This window comes from Podarcis raffonei, chromosome 6, assembly GCF_027172205.1.
Source record: "Podarcis raffonei isolate rPodRaf1 chromosome 6, rPodRaf1.pri, whole genome shotgun sequence".
Taxonomy (NCBI): domain Eukaryota; kingdom Metazoa; phylum Chordata; class Lepidosauria; order Squamata; family Lacertidae; genus Podarcis; species Podarcis raffonei.
The window spans coordinates 70,580,928-70,593,261 of NC_070607.1; the positions used below are offsets into that span (position 1 = coordinate 70,580,928).

Genomic DNA, 12,334 nt, shown 5'->3' on the forward strand with positions numbered 1-12,334 from the left:
GTTGCATTCTGGGTCACCCAGAGACTTTTCTGTTCAAAGGTAGCCACTGCAAGAATCACATGAGAGGAAGCCAACAGTGTTTAAATATCTGTCAGGAGGCAATAGCTGAGACTATGAGGTCCAATCAAGTGCTTGACTCAGGCTGCAGAAATGGATTAGGGAGAATTCTTGTGCTTGAGGGAGGAAAGTTTCATTTTATTAGGAAGATTCTGTTTTGCTTACAGGTCAAGGTAGTGCTGCTTCCTCCTCTTGGAAAATTGTCTCATGGCTCCAAAGTCCTCCCCCTCTTCACTCTCCCCCTGGGGAGCAGGGTAAATTTTTGTGGCCGGCAAGAGCCAAGGGGCTACCGTGGAGACAGTCCCAGCAGCCCCTCATTGCCGTTTCCTTCAGCAGCCCGACGAGGAGGAGGAGATGGAGACAACCAAGTGCGGAGGATTCTCACAATGTTTTTCTTGGTTGAGGCTGAAAAGACAGGGGTCAACGCAGACGGAGACTCCACGGTTGCCAAAAATAAAACCAAGAATTGGTACACCATACATCCAGTAGGCATGAGAGGACCACCTGGACTGTGATCAGCAGACATTGCCAGGTCAAGGGGACGGAAACAAAAACCTCCAGGACACAGGAAGGCAATAAACCAACCTGAGCATCTCAAAAAGGCTGGTCACCTTTAGTGTGTGCTTGAAAGTGGGGCGAAAACAAGGGTCTGTTCTCACGTGCTGCTATCGTGCCGATCACAAGGGCAATGTGAGGTTAAAGTAAGGCTTAATGGGTTAAGGCAGAGATGAGGAGCCTTGGGTTTGCCAGATGTTGTATTCTGACTACCATCAGCCCCAGCCAGCATGGCCAATGGTCAGGGATGATGAGAATTATAGTCCAGCAACAACTGGAAGGACACAGGTTCTGTTCCCGGGTTGGATAATTATCATTGTACAATATTAATGCACGAGCATGCTAGAATCATTCAGGCAATCAAGCCCATCATTGTAAGAGGCAAGCTACGCAGGTTCCTTGAGGCTGTCAGCCAGGAAACAGGTATGGTCCTCCTAGAAAATCCAGCAGACACCATCCAAAGAATCCAGAAGAGAAGTAGCTGTAAGATGTTGCACCAGCAATTGCTGATTGGGAACTAACAGTTGTAACATTGCAGAATGTGCTGTGTAATAGGGAGAGGCCCCAATTCACCTCCCACACTTAACTATAAGCTATGAGCATTTTGCTTCCTTTGGGTACCTTCATGTTGGTGCCTCATGAAGGAATCAGGTTGTTTGTTGTGGGTTCCAAAGCCTGAAAACAGCGGAACAATTGAGGAGAATTCAGTGGCAAGTGGAAAGGCATTTCCACACACCCTGTGGCTTTATTGGGTGTTTTGGAGGGAGAATCATATACACAGAGTACCTGCAAGAACGTCAAACATTAAGAATTTCTCAGCTCCAGTCCTAGCAGACACTTTAAGAACAAGCCTCCCTCTCATCCTCTGAAGGGCCAGTCAACTCATTACAGCATTCGTTGAGAAATAACGATGTATTCTGAAAAAAAATTGGTATGTAGCTTGGGACTACAGGGGCACGGTGCTCCAAAACCACATCCATACTCAGCTCAGATACCATCAATTCACATTTCCATAGGCTTTTATAGTTTGGGAATTCTTATGCTACTGGATATTAGCTGTGATAGGTCAAAAAGAACTTCCAAGGTTAGAGGCAGGGTATATTTTATTTTCTGGATGCTGTTGACAAACAACAGGATGCCCCTGTTATATTATGTCTGGCCTGTGGGATTGAAATACAGAATTTGCCATATAGCAGGTCAGACTATTTGACATTCTAGTCTAGTACCGTCTACTGACTGATGGTGGCTCTCCAGGGTTTCAGGCAGAAGAGGTCTTTCCCATCACCTGCTATTTGATGACTTTAACTGGAGATGCCAGGGATGGAGCCTTATGCACGATAATCCCTTGCTGTACCACCAATTTATGGTTGCTACCCAGAAAGCTTCCCAAAGCATCTTGCTGGCCTTTGTTGGGGACTAGGTGGACCCTTTGTCCATCTAGGCAATCCTTATGGTCTTGCAAATCATCACACGTTTTTCCTATATGAAGCTAAAAGGGTATTTGACAAATTCATGGTGGATAAAGCTATCAGTGGCTGCTATTCATGATTGTTACATATTACCTTTGCTACTGTAGGTGGCAAGTCACTGTACGCCATTTGCCGGAGCTGGCAGGGGCAAGGAGCAAGAGAGGGATACTTCATTTATGTCCTACTTGCAGGGAGCCCAAAGGCATCTGGTTGGCCACTGTGAGACCAGCACACGGAACTAGACGGGCCATTGGCCTGATCCAACAGGCTCTTACGTTCTTATATTGTCTATGTGGATTTTTAAAAAAGGAAATCATTTCAAAATGTTAAGTGCAGAAAACAAAACACATTGTTGTGACAGGTATGTTGCTGAATGACAACATATGCAAAAATGTCATGTGTAAGAAGCCTGTAATCTTCACAAAACATAAATATCCTCCATGCTTCCTTCTTTTGAGGCACTTTTGTGGGTCCCTTTGCCCTTTGAGGTTAGATGGGTGGTAAATAGAACAGGGCCCTTTTCAGCTGCAGAGCCCAGTCTATGGAATGCCCTCCTTGCGGAAGTGTGTATTTTAGCTCCTGACGGAGACTTTAAAATCAATAATAGTAAAATTGCCCAGTTTTTCCCCCATTTTTTATAACTGATTTTCATTTTATGGTATCATTCTGCTGGGATTTATTGGCTTTATACTTATTTCTAATCATCTGGAGTTTTTGTTTATTTTAATGGTCTGAGAGGTCATGATGATGTTTCAGAAATGAAGCTAAGCAGATTTGGCTCCAGATGAGAGACCACCTGGAAACCTCGCAAACATTGCTCTGAGCTTTGTGAAGAAAAGGAGGCGTACAATCCAAATGAATAAACATAGCCAATGCTACTGGGATTTGACACCAATGCAGAGCCCACTCCCTTCAAAAGCTTTTCAATGGGGCAATGTTGTCTGAGCATAATGGGAGCTGGGGCTCAGCAACGTCTGGAGGGCCACAGATCACCCACTGCTGCATTGCCATGGAACTGCACATAACAGAACCCAATGAAGTCACAAGAGAAGGAAATCCATGTTAGGAAGAGAAACCACAGCAGATTCTAAGAATTCCCATCAAAGCTGGGCATTTCCCTTCTTTGGCCATCTCATTCAGGACCTCCCCATTGTCGTGCCAAAGTTTTCTAATATCCAGAGGCTCCTCAGATGAGTCTAAGGTAAACAGGAGGAGACATATGACAAGGTATGAAATTGATTGTGCTAACCAACAATGGTCAATGTCAGGAAGGGTTATTATTGATCATCCGCTGTGGCACTACATGAGGACATTCTAGTTTATTTTATCTTCATTATTTTGGTAAATGGATGGTGTTTTATGTATGTTCCCTGCCATGAGATCTTAGGATAAAGGGCAAGTTATAGCTATTTTAAATAAATAAAACTCCCAAGAAGCAAGGAAGCTGGGTTTATGGGATGCAAGGCAGCCCGGCAGCCCAGGAACCCAGGAGCCAGGTGGGGGCTGGGACAAGCGAGGGCAATCTTTGCCTTCGCTCGCCCCAGCCTCCGCCTGACAGCCCAGGAGCCAGGCATAGGCTGGAACTAGCAAGCGCAAAGATTGTCCTCTGAAAGTCCCACCCCCACCCAGCACATGCTGGGCAGTGTCACATGACCACACCCCCTCAATGTGTGGGGCAAGTTGGCACCCCTGCCAAGAAGGCACCCACTTTCCATGCAAAACCAATGGAGATGCACCATAAGTGCAACCAAGAAAAGTGCTGGTACCTACTATCTAAGTGGGAATATCAGGATGTGAGACCTGTGGGAAGCATGAAATGCATACTGGGCAGCTACAAACTGCACACATGTGTCTGTTATGCCTTTTTGTAGGGCTGTTCACCCACAAAAAATGTTTCTTATCCTGTACATTCTAGCACTTTTCCCCCATCACCTTTCTAACAGCCATAATGTCCAAAAAACAAAACAAAAAAAGTGCAATGGAAAACATGGGATAATAGCCACTAGTTGCTAGTGACATTTAACCTCCATGCAAACATATCAGGATGAATATTCAATGAACAGGCAACAGGCTTTATCTCAGTGTCTTATAATAACAATGTCTTTATTTCCACAACACTTTCCTATGTAAGCACACTTGGGGATCTTTAATAAACCATGAATTCTGAAGTAGACACGATACCATGTCCTTTGGAATGCTTCCCATGTTAAGCTAAGCCATGGTTAACATAAACCAAGGTTTATAAACCAGCTGCAAACCTTGGTTAACACAGAAACCAAAGTTAAGCTGAGGTGCAGGTATGGACAATCAGACTTAACTGTGCTTAAGTTAAATCAGGGTTTATAAACCATGGCTTAGTGACACATGCAAACCAGGTTGTGTTTCTACTACTGAGTGCACATACCAGCACTATGTAAGTCCTTAACATCTGTTCAGTCTTGTCTATGCAGTATTAAGGGTTCATGGCGCTAACACAAACAGCAATACACCAGTAGCGGTCATGATGGTCACGTCACTTGTTATTTATTTTGAGTCCATGAAGAAACACAAAACCTTGGTGTATTGCAGCACCATGTTTTATCTGATTGCTATGGACTGCAGTGCTGCAACCAAAAGGGATCCCAAAGGGACTTACTCCTGTAAGCAACAATTGTGTTGTGAGATTGCTCAGATATCCTGACTCTGATGCTCAACAGGAATCCTACTTTCACTTCAGCAGTTGAGTACCAAGGGAATTCACAGCCTCATTCCTTCTTTACTTATGCTTTGGTTTTTTGGCAGGGTGACAAGAGCTTTTATCCCTCTCCAATTCTGCTAACGTAATTCCACTTCCACAAAGTCAGAAGAGGGCATGAGGAAAGGTGCAACACTATGGGGAAAGTTGCGATTGTGGTAGACAATGGCAGTGCCTTCAGTCGATCAGGCTTTGCAGGAGAGGAAAGGCCAAGGATTTCCATGAAGACAACATACTTGCCTCCCACTGATCCGGGGATAACTCAGGACAAACATCTATCTATTTCCTGTGGTGTCCATGCCAAAGGCAGCTCCAGAAGATCTCCAGACCATCCAGTTAGGCATGGCATCATAGTGGACTGGGAGGCTATGGAGAATCTGTGGAGCCATCTCTTCTACTGTGGATTGAGAGTGCCTGTTGAGGACCATCCTATGCTGATGAGTGACTCTCCCTCCTGCCCTACTACAAACAGAGAGAAGATGGCAGAGGTGTTTTTTGAGAGCTTTGGTGTCCCAGCTTTACATGTGGCCAACACAGGATTCCTCTCCCTCTGCGCCTGTGGTAGAGTCACTGGACTGACTGTGGAGGCAGGGGCGGGGGTTTCTCATGTCACTCCGATCTACTCTGGGCAAACCTGGATGGAAGGCACCTACCGACTAGACGTGGCTGGGAGGGCTCTCTGCAAGCACATGCATACCCTGCTACTGGAGAGTTCCAATGATCCACAGCTTCTTGGGTCCTTGGATAAAAAGTTGGTGGCTCGGTTTACAAAGCAGTACTGCTATGTGTCCATGGACTATGAAAGGGATCTTCAAGGCAAGGCTTGCCAGGACCCTGTGAGTGTTCAGATCCCTGATGGGCACTTGTTAAAGTTAGACAAAGAACGTATTTGCTGCCCAGAGCCACTCTTCAGGCCACATCTGTTGAGCCAGAACTCCCCGGGACTTCATATCTTGGCTTTCCAAAGTTTGCAGAAGTTTCCAGCTGAGTTTCAAGGAGAGCTCATGCATAATGTTGTATTATCAGGAGGCTCCTCATTGTTTCCTGGCTTTCCAGAGAGGATGTGCAAGGAACTGCATGCCTTGCTTCATGGCAGGGGGCACCCTATAAAAATTCTGGCTTCCCCAGCAAGAGGCAAGGCAGCATGGCTTGGGGGCTCTTTGGTGGCCTCACTCAGCTCTTTCAATGGCTTTTGGATGAACAAAGAAGACTATCAAGAGCATGGGGCAGCTTATGTGCATGAGAAATTCAAGTAGGCAAAGAAAATGCCACGACTAAGATAAGGCAAAGGCATAATGGGGAAGAGAGAAAACAGCAAGGGCACAGTGGCTTTCCAAATGCAATTGTATTTTGTATCCAACCAAAATTCGGTGCTTTGTGTCATATTGATTTCTGCTCTCAGCTCTTTCTCCTTGAAATCAATGGGAGTTAAATAAATGGAGGTCTGATTGTGTGCCTAAACTCTCTATGGAAACAGGTTTTTCTTTAGCAAATGGAAATGGAAATACGAGAAGAGAAAAATGCACGGATACCCATCATTTCTACACTCAAATGGAGATAAAAGGAATTATCATTCATTACAACATGACCAACTTTACACATTATGCATTCTACTTATCTGGTCATTAAAACTTCATACCTGTTGCCAATTTTCTAAGAGAAATGAAGAAATGAAAGCAAAACAAAATGAAACAGTGAACCATTAACTCAAATGCAACATAAATGTAGTGCTCCTCTGCAATAGCAGAGAAAGTCAAAATTATATATTATATTATTATATTATATTATATTATATTATATTATATTAATCTCCTTATATATGTAACTACTAGATTTATATTTGTATGAAGATTGCATTGCAGAATCATGGTCTTTCCCATCAGCTGCAAGAAAGAGGGCTCTTTAAAAATAAGGTATCTGTCTGTCACAAGATGTCCTAACTTGATAGCTGAGGACCAAACATAACTGCAAGGCACCTAGAGACAGTCTGCTGTGTTAGGTAACTAACAAAATAAATTAAAAAAAATTATACTTGGTGTGATTAGCATTTGTTATTATTTATTCATTACCTGCCCTTCACGCTTAGGTTCCAGGGTGGGTTGCAACATTAAAACACAATATCAAAAAACACTTTAAACCAACTTAGAATCACAGAAATAAAGTGGGACACACACACACACACCTCAAGTGTCAAAAGCAAGGGCATGGAGGTGTGTCTTCCTTCAGCATTCTCCAGAAATTATATAATGAATGTGATATTTCACACAAAGAATTCTGCTTGCAGAACATAGCTTCCTTTTCCTATTTCAAAAAGTATCATGTCATTTACATCTGGGTCCCAGCGTCACCTCAATTGTCTCCTTCCAAAGCTCAGCCATCAGTGCCCACTGGGAACTGACCATGGTCCTGATTTGCCTTGCTTGCCCAATTGCTACCATTTCCCCAGCAGGCCCCAAGCCCAGGATGACTGGCTGTCATCTATTTTATATGTGAATGGGTTGGGCAACTGAAAAGAAGCAGGCTTCTGTGCCCATTCCATCTAGTTTGGTCCTATTACACTTCAGCTTTTCTACCTTATTAGTCTACAGTCATTTCTGTCTCTCAGCCCCACTTCTATTTTCAAGTCTATCCAAAACGTCTGTCGTCATAAAGTCAGATTAGAGATAGGCCCACTTTGTGCACATATGCCTTAATCAAGTCAGAGAAGTGGGTATCCCATTCAAATACCAGGCTCCCTGCTTAGATGTGACCTTTGGGCCATGCCTATTACTATAGGGGAATTGAATCACAGGAAACAGCAGAAATCTATCATGCTCCCCTCCTGCTGAGCACTTTGAATTATCTCTCCAATACATTTGTGTCCAAAATAGAATCCAGTGATACTACTTGTATTATTAAGTTTGAATGCTTTCAGTTCCTATGGAGAAGAACTGTAATCATGAGAGCAGAGACAAAGGATTGTTAAATTTTGAAGACCCCAAAGAGAAGACACTAAGAGCCATTTTCATGTGTGAATTTTTTCCCCTCCTGCCATGGAGATTTAGCTGTACATGGCTTCAGGGCCCTCTATGTGGTAGCTCCCCTCCCCCTCCGATTGTGGAAGTTTCTCCTCATAGGATTGTGTCTCTTCCCCGTACTGGCATATTTTCACCAACAGCTAAATACAACATTCATTTGTCCAAGTCTCTGGGAAGGGTGATTGGCACAGAATTATTTATCTCTACTTGCTGGATTGGGCAAAAATTCAATAAACAAGCAAGTAGTTAGTTTGGGGCCAAATGGAAATTCAGATCTCCCAATAACTTTGTGAAAGTTTAAAAGCAGACATGGGGGTGGGCAGATGATATTTGAGTCCTGATGCTTTGGGGTCTAACCCTTTTTCTTGCACCATTTCCCCCAATCAAAAGACCCATAGGAGAAGAAAAACGAAAAACAGGTTCCTCATATCTTTTCTTTCCCATCTCCAGCAAGGTTATTAGCTTCATGTCATTTTGATCAGAGAAATGGCTGTCTCCCAGTTTAGACACTCTGTTAGGTGTTTTGATCGACCTTCCAAAAAAAGAAAAAGAAAAAAGATACTGGGAGACCCAGTCATGGCTCACATCAAGTTAGGCCTTCCATTTCCCCCTAACAAAGCTTGTCTGGATGGTATTGCTCCATATCAGCCTTTGCCAACCAGATGGCTAGCAGGGACTCATGGGAGTTGTAGTCCAAAACATCTAGAAGTCACTAGGTTGCTCTAAATCCTGGGAACATGGTAATAAATATAACCTCCCGCTTAGCAATCAATGCTGTCTCAGCACTGTATTACATAATGGATTGCTGGAAGACAAGCAGCCCCATGTAAATCAATAAAGAACTGTTAGGTCTTAGCATTGTTTTGTTCAAGCTTCACTGAGAGGTGTGGAAGTTCAGAGTAGCCTTGATGGTTCTCCAAACAAGGCAGCATATCCTCAGGGTTCTTCTGACACCACTTGAACAGCATGAGATGCAACTTACCCTACGGCTCAACTCCCCCCTGGCTAAATGTGATGTACCCTTCTACAGACCCACTATAATGAATAATCTGCAAGTGGCTGCATCAGTATGTGAGGAAACTTGAACAATGTGAATATCTGAGAGAGACATTGAAAGGGAAATGGGATGGACAGAGCCAGACCAATAGTCCATCTAGCTCTGTATTACACAGCCTGGCAGTGGCTCTCTGAGATTTCAGGCTGTGAGGCTTTCCCAGCTGTACCTGGTGACACCAGGGACTGAACGGGGGACTTTCTGGGTGCAAGGCAGGTGCTCACCCACTGTGCTAGAGCCCTTCCTTGAATGCACAGGATATCGAATAAGGTTTGGATTAACTCCCTTTTGACAAATAGAAGGGAACTCAGGTAAAATCCATCTGAGATGCATCACTTTAGAGGACTCTAGGACCACCTGAAGAAGGACGCCTGTGTGACAGCCTAATATAATGCCTCCCCATTTGGGACCTTTAGCAGCATACATTATTGATCTGCTGTTGCATTGTTGAGCCCGTGCCATTTTCTCTCCAGGATGGAATCCTTCCAGGATCCAAATGTCTCTCCTTCCTTCTCCATCAGCGCTGGGAGCCTTTCACATTGAGCAACCTTTGCAACCATACAGCCTGGCATAATGAGATGCGTTTTCTCCTCTTCCTCTGCCTACTGAGACTCCTGCTGAGGCAAGCAGAAGCTGATGCTACCTTAGCCTATTAATACTTTCCCAGATAAAGCACCTCCATACTGGGAGGGCTGCACCTGTTGAATTTTTGCCCGTCATCCTGCTGTTAAACAACCTCTTCTAGAAGAAAAGTCAGCAGCCTTATTTTGAATCTTTCATTTAATTGGCAACCTTCTGGTCTAAACATTTGGACTTTTTTATAGCAACTAAGGAACTTTCTTTTAATTTTCTGAGATGATTTAATTTTTTTGACACCCATAGCCAAGCACATATATTGATGTGGCTCATACGTTAACTGAAGGAAGATCATGGAAGGAAATTTTGCAGCCTCTTTTCTCCATAAAGTCTCTCTGGAGGGTCAACTCTGCCAGTTCTCTTCCTGTAATCCCTCCCTCCGTCCCAGACTTTCAACAGGCAAAAATTTAGCAGGTAAAGCGTTGTTCTAGAATAGGGATGAGGTGATATGAAAAGTCCAGTGAACTGAACTTCTGCATTGCAAACAATAGTGCAGAAGCCCTGTGAGGAAAAGAACAGTTGGCAACACCTCTGCCCTTCACAAAGAACACGGTCCTCGGTTAAATCCACCCTGGTTTTAGGAAATATTTCAGGTCTACTTAAAACCTCATTTTCACCCAGGAAAAAAAATAGAAATGGCAAAAATTATTTGCTGTTTCAGGCTCTGTTGACATTACTGGCTTGAAGCACAGCTAGTTTGTTCATTATCTCAATTCAGAGCAAAGCTGGTTTGGAAAAAAATGCATCAATGCACATTATTTCAGGGCAGATATGGATTGTGGCTAATATCTTGTGTACACTTCTTGGTAAACCCATAATGGCAGCACACTGGATGCAGAGTAAACAGGTGTGTGTACACCCAATCACAGTCTTTTTCTTTTCTTTTTTTTACAGCTGACATAATGCTTGAGGGTAAGGAGTACCATATGAATCTTCTCCAACCATTAAATATTGACCTTGAAAGACCCAGAAATATATTCACATGCATGCATAGGCACAGGTGCACCTGACATTTCACCTGAAAGGCCAAGTCTCTACGATTTCCCCTCATCCTAAATGAGAGAAAGCATTTAGGCACAAAAATGAAATGGTTTTGCACATTTAAGACAAACAAAAAAAACTATTCCCAGGAAGTTTTCTCGTTCATTATTCTCTAAGATTTTCTCACACACATCGAGTTTAACATGGAGGGCACTCAACTGCAAACATAATACTCTGGCAGAAGGTTTTAAGAGGGTTCACAATGTTAGGTTTTGGTAAGACTTTCTGCCTTCTAGCTACAGAAATGGAGCTTGCAAAAAGAAACAAATGCTGTACAGTTAAGCTTAGCAATTAATTCTCTGCTAGGAGCATATTCAGTTAAATAGATGCCCATCTTGCACTCACAGATTATCCCTGAAAAACAGATTCTCAACTCAAACACATTTTTTTTATCCTTATGGAATTAGTGACTTTCCCCCCCAGCAAATCACTTTGGATTTGTGGAGTCTGACTACAGCCATTTCCTGGGAGGCAACAACTTCTGAATGCATTGCTGAGAACAATCAAAATTGTTATTCATAATAATATCAACCACTGGGGAAAAATTAGTGATACTATCATATAAATAATGAGATGTCACAAACAAATGAACCCAGTTACAATACTTCCAGGGTATGTGAAACATAGGATGAGAAAAGATCGGATGCCTCGGTGTCACAGATGTTGACAATGTTGCAATTGGGTCTCAGAGTAAACCTAATGAAATTAATGAACGACTAACTTAGGTCCACTAATTTTTGTAGGTTTACTGTGATTAAAACTAAGTTTGATACAACCAAACAATGGCTAAAGAAGACATGAAATATAGTGGTGATGAAGAAAATAAGATGATTCAATAGACCATTTATTCTGTACTGGAATCAATATAAAACTAATGAAATAACTAGAGTGGACACATTAAGTATGATATACTGTTGTGAATAGATTTAAGCAAATGTAAATGTTAATACATTTACAAATAATAATAAACAATGGACATAATATGTCATCTTAATTAGCTAGAAAATAGGATGGAATCAGAGTTTCAAAATGATGGACAACAACTTCAGTGTCTGAACTTTCCTAACATTGTCAACACCTGAAAGGGGAACTTGGACCCCTGGAGGTTCCGCAAACGATGCCCTTTAGAGATGTTGCACTCATACCTTTAAATATTCCAAGATCTGCTGGAAATGACAGAGCCCAAACTGACCTGTTCCTCCACTGAGCTCACCCCCCCCCCCCGCATGCTGCAAAGCAAAATTGGGAGTGGGTGGGAGACAGGAAAGATGGAGGAACAGAGCAGAAGAAGGTATGACTGTACCTGTTCTCCTACAGTCCACTTTATTCGGTGGAACTTATGCCCTAGTAATCGTGTTTAGGATTGCAGCTACAGATGCGGAACTTTTAAAGGTGTGTAGAAAACATTTGGGTTGTAAGCTGGCAACCCTATTCACAAACACACTATCACTCTATCAAGCCTAGAAAGCTTTTCTACTGGATATGAGACAAAGTGATTCACAAGTCCTTGGACAATAGAGGCATGGGAAAGAACGGTGACCCAAGTGGACTGTCTCTAAAAGCCTTATTCCAGTTTGGAGAAAAATAAGATGAATTCATTATATCTATATTTTTGTTTATGAAATAAAAACTTCAGCTTTTCTCTTGAGAACCATGAGAACCATACACACAGGAATACAATTGCACTATGTGCCTCATTGACTGGATGCCTAATTATTGCCTATTTATTGATCCTGGGATATTCACACATGAATGTTCCATTATAAAGACT

At 42.8% G+C, this 12,334-nt stretch overlaps 2 protein-coding genes across 3 annotated transcripts in view; one reads left to right on the forward strand and one right to left on the reverse strand.

The window, feature by feature from the left end:
• The window catches only part of NECAB3 (N-terminal EF-hand calcium binding protein 3), an 80,297-nt gene that overhangs the window by 21,949 nt on the left and 46,014 nt on the right, over window positions 1-12,334 (reverse strand). The gene's annotated exons all lie outside the window — the stretch shown is intronic.
• ACTL10 (actin like 10) lies at window positions 3,166-6,280 on the forward strand. 2 transcript variants are annotated; one of them, XM_053393931.1, is made up of 2 exons: window positions 3,166-3,308; window positions 4,863-6,280. In XM_053393931.1, exon 2 carries the CDS (start codon window positions 4,953-4,955, stop codon window positions 6,069-6,071), a length of 1,119 nt encoding a protein of 372 aa, XP_053249906.1. In that variant the 5' UTR covers window positions 3,166-3,308; window positions 4,863-4,952; the 3' UTR covers window positions 6,072-6,280. The 2 variants fall into 2 exon arrangements, with proteins under 2 accessions (XP_053249906.1, XP_053249907.1); XM_053393932.1 differs by having other exon boundaries at window positions 3,177-3,282.